The sequence below is a fragment of the Penaeus japonicus genome, unplaced genomic scaffold (genome assembly GCF_977035675.1).
Source record: "Penaeus japonicus unplaced genomic scaffold, GWHDUDI00000001_assembly GWHDUDI00000028, whole genome shotgun sequence".
NCBI lineage: Eukaryota > Metazoa > Arthropoda > Malacostraca > Decapoda > Penaeidae > Penaeus > Penaeus japonicus.
The window spans coordinates 31,959,483-31,966,341 of NW_028234430.1; the positions used below are offsets into that span (position 1 = coordinate 31,959,483).

The following is a 6,859-nucleotide window of genomic DNA, read 5'->3' on the forward strand; positions in this document are numbered from 1 at the left end:
TACGCACACTTTAACATACATAAACATGTATGGGTATGTGTCTGTGTGTGTGTGTGTCTGTGTATGCGTATATATATGTTGTGTGTATGCATATATATGTTGTATGTATATATGTATATGTATATATATATATATATATATATATATATATATATATATATATATACACACACACACAAGAACTTTTCTACGACAATAGAGAGGAAGAAAACGTAATTCTAGAAACAGAGGTAACTGGCCCCAGGATATAAAAAGACGAGGTACGCTGGGCGCTGAAAGATATGAAGCCAGGCAAAGCAGCAGGACCAGACGAGATACCAGTGGAGATGCCTGTCGCACTAGGAGAGGAAGGAGTCGATATTGTGTGGTCAATCACCAACAAGATATACTAATTTGGAACTCTACCTGAAGAAATGTTCAAGTCGGTCTTTGTTGCACTACCAAAAATTCCTGGTATACTTGATTGCAGTAACCACCGAATTGTAAGTCTAATGAGCCACGCAATCAAAGTTCTACTGAAAATAGTCCTCCAGTGAGTACGGAGAAAACTGATCCCAGAAATCCCGGAAAAAAAAAATATATATATATATATATATATATATACATATATATATATATATACATATATATATATATATATATATATATATATAATATATATATATGTATGTATGTATGCATATATGGTTTTATGAAAGACAGAGGTATCCGGAACGCAATTTTCATCCTCAAAATGCTGTGCAAAAGAGCGATCAAATATCAACAAGATCTCTAACTAGTCTTTATTGACTACAAGAAGGCATTCGATAGGCATGTTCGAGATGCTCCAGAACATCAAAAAATGTGACAAAGATATCGGGATCATTGTAAACCTTTACACAATGCAGGAGGCAGCCTTCCGCCTTCCAGACAAAAGCCTCGCCGATTGGATCTCGGTTCTGTGAGAACAACGACCCGGATGCGGAATGTCACCGGATTTTTTCAATCTCCACAGTGAAATAATCCTAAGAGATCTAGACGAAATTCCGGAATGCCGGAATACATACATATATATATATATATATATATATATATATATATATATATATATATATATATATATATATATATGTATATGTATATATATGTGTGTGTGTGTGTGTAAATATATGAATGTTAATGTGGCTACATTTTTATTCAAATGTGATGTTCTAAGTTCCTAATAATTGTGATATGTACTAACAATAGGGATATGTATTAAATAGATTAGTATCCCCTTATATCGTTTTCTGATGTACGCCTCCTATAGGCAATCTGCATAACTAATCGCATGAAAACAATTGGAAGCCATTTTGTGACTCAGAGAAGCCAAGTGAGGTGTCTGAGGTATTTATCTTATTATATTTATGTAATCTTGCAATATATGTTTATACTAGAATAGAAATTTGATACATGATGGTGTCAAGATATATTGTAGTTGATTGATTATGTTATATGATATAAGATCAATATGTTAAACTTGAATTAGAAAGGAATGCTTTACATTTTCAGTTTTATGGGAATAAACAATATGGATGGGAATGAAGGGGAATGAAGATTCAAGTTGTATAGAAGAATCAATAAAACCCACAAAATTTCCACAAGATTTTACCTGTACAACCCACCAAGACTTGGCCCTCTGCGACAATAAAACTCACGCCTTAGGGGTGGATTAGTAAAACCCATGCCTCCCGGGTTTAGTAAAACTCAATTCCTCCCGGGTATAGTAAAACTCATGCCTCTTGAGTTCATTAAAACTCACGCCTCTCGGGTGCAGTAAACCTCATTCCTCGAAGATACACCAGTACAACCCATGCTTCGAGATGAGTCAAGATAGCTCATATGGGTGGTATAGTAAAACCCATGCCACGTGGGTTCAGTAAAACTCAAGCCTCTTGGGTGCAGTAAACCTCATTCCTCGAAGATACACCAGTACAACCCATGCTTCGAGATGAGTCAAGATAGCTCATACATGAGAAGATCATCAGTATAACTCCTCACGGGTGCAGGAGCAGAATCCAGGCCTGTTGGAGCTGCAGCAAAGGCTAAGAAGTAACCTGTTGAATTACTACAAAGATCTCCGTTCTTCAAAGAATCTAATTCTTCTACAAGACTCACCGACAGCTCGTGAACTTCTGATGAAAAAGTATGTTTATGGTAGTCATTAGTTCTAATTAGGTCAGTGGTACGTAAATAGTGACAAAATGAGTGCCACTGAAGAAGCTGGAAGTGAACAACCTCAACAGACTGAGGCTAGTGATGAAATGAAGGGTGCTAGATTAAGAGTTTTAACAGAGAAAGGACGTGAGTATCAAATAACACAGCTTTCAAAAAGGTTATTGGCAGCTAAGCAAGCATGGAGAAAGGCACTTACAGATATAATGTTTTGTCTAGAAAGTGTAATAAGTGTGGATCAGCTTAGAATACATAAAAAGGCAGCAGTGTCACAGTTTAATGAAGTAGTAACTGCCTTTATTTTGTTAATAGAAGTAGATCCAAATTCACAAGAGAAATTGTCACAGGAGTTAAACAATGATGAAAAGGTTCATGAAACTTGCATGCACCAAATTGAGAGTAAAATGAATGAGTTAAAGCAAGAGACAAAATCAGTAAAGTCACAATCTAGTAAATTATCAAGGCATTCTCAGTCTACTGACAGATCTTCTCAGAGCATTAATAAGAAGGAGCAGTTACTTACAAAGTTAGCTAAGCTACAAACTGAGCTTCAGTTCCATGAAAGGGAAATGGAGCACAAGAAAAATCTTGTCATAAAAGATTTAGTAGCTACTCAAGCAGAATTGAATATTGTAAATGCAACGGAAGATGAGAAATTAGTACTGCCTGAGTATGAAGAAGTAGATAATTTAAGTAAGACACTACATCTTCATAAATATTTAGATTCACTTGATAGCAATCAGTTAGAAGACAGGGAAGTAAAACCTAGTTTATGTAAACAGGAAATAAATGTCCGAGATATATTTGGTATGGCTGAATTAGAGAAGGAAGTGTCTAAATTAGAGTACACTTACTTTCCAAGTCCAGTACTTAACACACAAGCTAAAGGTTTTAAATCAGAATTGAAAAGACCACATGTATCAACTAGACAAGATAGAACAAGTTCATTAGTGGACATCAATGTATTGAGGGAAGTGGTTGATATTTTGTCCTCAAAAAACAAAAATGAATTGCCACGGCCAGAGACAGAAGTTTTCAGTGGTGATTTATTGGAATTTCCAACCTGGCTTCAAAATTTTGAGATATTTATAGAATCACGTGTAACAAAGCCAGCTGAGAAACTTTTTTATCTTGGTAAATATACTAGTGGGGCAGCTAAAGAAGCAATAAGAGGACTTCTACGAATTCACAATGAAGAAGCTTTTCGTGAGGCTAAAGGCATATTAGAAGATAGGTATGGCAATAGATTCATTGTAGGAAATGCCTTTAGGAAGAAACTGAGTGAGTGGCCAAAAATCTTGAGAAATGATGGTCACGCACTACATAAATTTTCAGATTTCTTGAACTGTTTAATGGTAATGAAAACATCTGATTTTCTTAATATCTTGGATGACTCTCAAGAAAACAACAAGATGTTACAAAAGTTAACTCCATCTCTAATAGAAAGGTGGAACTCTATAGTCTATAGATGGTCTGTAAATGGTTCAGGTTATCCGACATTTAATGTTTTTTTGTGAATTTATAGAAGTAGAGGCAAAGAAAGCTTGCCATCCAATTTCTTCTTATTGTGCAGTGATGTCAATAAGTCAAAAGTATGATGTAGGTGACTTAAAGAGTAAGAAGGAAGTTAGATCGCAAACTAATAGAGTTAGAACAAAGAGGTTAGTGGCCAACTCAACTGGGGTTAAGGAATCAGAGTTAAAAAGAGATGACAAAGGACCAAATGCAAGAAAGAAATTCCATTGTCACTACTGTAATGGAGAACATGATCTAGATTCGTGTAAAGAGTTTGGTGAACTCAGTAATAAAGAAAAAATGGAATATGTCCAAGGGTCATTTATTTGTAGAGGTTGTTTAAAGTTTGGCCATATCATTAAAAATTGTAGAAAAATTAAGATGTGTGCAGTGTGTAAAAGATGTCATCCAACTTCTCTTCACGAGGCTATACTTGAAAGAATCAAGGAAAGGGAAGCTGAGAAAACTATAACTCTGTACAAAAGTTCAACAGCTGAGGACATCACCTCAGATAAGGTTAGTGAAGAGCCCAAAAATGATATGGTCTCCAATAAGGTCAAGATAAAGCACACAGAGTGTATGGCAAATACAATGATAGTGCCAGTGTGGTTACATCATGAAAGTAATGTTTGTAACAGAATCTTAGTTTATGCATTATTAGATGAACAATCAGATGCCTGTTTCATAAAAGAATCCATTTTGAATAAATTAGGAACTAAGGGCCACAAAGTCCACCTAAAATTAGCAACAGTATTAGGAGAAGAAACAGTTGAAAGTACAAAAAATAAGGGACTCGTGGTGCGTGGCATAAATGAATGTACAGACGTGTCACTTCCAGCGATATATTCACGAGGAGATATTCCAGCTAAAAGGGATCAAATATCAAGGCCAGAAAGTGTAGAAGGATGGCCTCATCTACAAAGAATAGCACCCAAATTGATGGCATATGATAGTAACATCGAAATAGGACTTTTGATTGGCTTGACTTGTTTGCGTGCTATTAAACCAAGGGAATTGATCCTTGGAAAGGATGATGAACCCTATGCCAGAAAAACTTGTTAGGCTGGAGTATCATAGGTAGAGTCATTGATATGTGTCAAGATGCTGATGATCAAGTCTTAGCAAGTAAATTAATGGTCCACAAGGTCACAATTAATGGTGAAAAGAAATGTGGCTTTCTCTCCTCACAAACTAAAGTGAAGGAAATAATAAACCCTGCTGATGCTGCTTCACGTGGTCTGTGTGTTAAAGATCTGATTAACCATTCTTCATGGTGGAATGGACCAGACTTCCTCTGGGAGCCTATCTTTAGAGCCGATTTATCATCTGAGATAATTTTAAAAGAAAATGACCCAGAGGTCAAGAATGTTTCTTCACATAAGACTCAAACTAAAGAAAGCAATGCAATTCTTCCAAGGTTGGAATATTTTTCTGACTGGCATAGAACAAATAAGGACATCGCATTATGCCTATGCCTTCATCACAAATTCAAGAAACCTGTCAACGGAACAACTGAAGATTCAAAAGAAACAAAGGAATCTAGATATATTCCACCCAGTGTTACAGAACTGGAGGAAGCAGAAAAGGAAATTTTAAGACGGGTTCAAAATGAAGCCTTCGAAGAAGAGAAACAAGAGTTAAAGTATCTGACTAGTGAAGAAGAAGCAACCAAGATAAAACCATTGAAGAAAGGAAACAGGCTTTATCACTTAGATCCTTTCTTAGATTAAGATGGTATCTTGAGGATAGGTGGAAGAAGGAGGCATGCAAACTTCACCACGAATAGCAAACATCCAGCTATATTACCGAAGGTATCACACATAACCGAAATGATAGTATGTCATTTCCATCAGAAAGTTCATCATCAAGGTGGAGGTATAACCTTGAATGAGTTGAGAGCATCAGGTTATTGGATTATAGGAGGTTCCACGATAGTAGCAAGACATATTTTTAGATGTGTCACATGCAAGAGATTAAGAGGTACATTTCAAGAGCAGAAAATGTGTGACATGCCACCGGACAGGCTTGAACCTACCCCTCCTTTCACATATAGTGCAGTAGATTACTTTGGACCATTCTATGTCAAGGAAGGGCGCAAAGAAGTTAAAAGATATGGTGTTCTATTCACTTGTATGGTCTCAAGGGCAATTCATATAGAAACAGCTAATACACTGGAAACAGATTCATTTCTGAATGCATATCGACGCTTCATTGGAAGACGCGGCCCAGTTCGTCAGCTTAGATCAGACCAGGGTACGAACTTTGTTGGAGCCAATAATGAACTTCAAGAATGCCTGCAAGAAATGGACCAGAAGAAGCTAACAAGGGAGCTCCTCAAAGAAAACTGTGATTTGATAACATTTGAGATGAACATCCCACATGCAAGTCATATGGGTGGGGTGTGGGAAAAACAGATACGTACGTTGAGGAACATATTGACAGCAATGCTACACCACCACAGTAAGCAATTAGATGATGAATCACTCAGGACCCTTATGGTCGAAGCAGAGACCATCGTTAATGGTCGACCTCTAACAGTAGACAATATCAGTTCTCCTCAGTCATTAGAACCACTAACACCAAATCACTTGTTAACCATGAAAACCAAGGTCGTGCTGCCACCGCCAGGTGCGTTTCAGTCCGATGATCAGTAAGGTGGCGAAGAGTTCAGTATCTTGCCAATGAGTTTTGGAACAGGTGGAAAAGAGAGTATGTGCAATCTTTACAGTCCAGGAATAAGCGGACAAGAGTCAACCAAAATTTAATGGAAAATGACATTGTTATTGTAAAAGAGCCAAATCTGCCCAGAAATTCTTGGAAGCTTGGTCGTGTATCTGAAGTCATCCCAAGCAAAGATGGTCTTGTAAGAAAAGTTAAGTTAACTATGGCAGATTCCACTCTTGATATTTCTGGGAAAAGAATTAAATCGGTTGTAAATCTTGAAAGACCAATTCACAATCTAGTATTGTTAGTTGAGGCAGAGTGAGCCCGGGTTTCCCCGCCGAGAAGCCTACTTAAGTGCCAAAATTGTACCAAAGGATTCTCATAGTTCCTCGGTAGTATTTGTAGTATTATTCTCACATTGTGCTCAATAGATATTAAGGTTATTGTTTAAGGTAAATTGTTTACTCAATTTAGGGGAGCCATGTTA

The 6,859-nt window shown here is 36.8% G+C and overlaps 2 protein-coding genes across 2 annotated transcripts; both read left to right on the forward strand.

Annotated features, from left to right (window-relative positions):
- Positions 1–1,893: 1,893 nt before the first annotated feature.
- On the forward strand, positions 1,894–4,770 carry LOC147468569 (uncharacterized). Its single transcript, XM_086553766.1, is given in 2 exon segments — positions 1,894–3,701; positions 3,703–4,770. Coding segments are annotated over 2 exon segments (2,547 nt in total). The 5' UTR covers positions 1,894–2,222.
- A 767-nt stretch (positions 4,771–5,537) lies between these two features.
- LOC147468570 (uncharacterized) lies at positions 5,538–6,694 on the forward strand. The gene is made up of 2 exons (XM_086553767.1): positions 5,538–6,336; positions 6,501–6,694. The coding sequence occupies exons 1-2, from the start codon at positions 5,538–5,540 to the stop codon at positions 6,692–6,694; spliced, it is 993 nt and encodes a 330-aa protein (XP_086409893.1).
- Positions 6,695–6,859: the final 165 nt, after the last annotated feature.

Bases quoted from the DNA above. Each gene is read 5' to 3' on its own strand.
- LOC147468570 (XM_086553767.1), top strand. From the start codon at position 5,538: ATGATAGTATGTCATTTCCATCAGAAAGTTCATCATCAAGGTGGAGGT. The intron at 6,337-6,500 runs GTGCGTTTCAGT...TTATTGTAAAAG, and splicing joins GGTCGTGCTGCCACCGCCAG to AGCCAAATCTGCCCAGAAAT.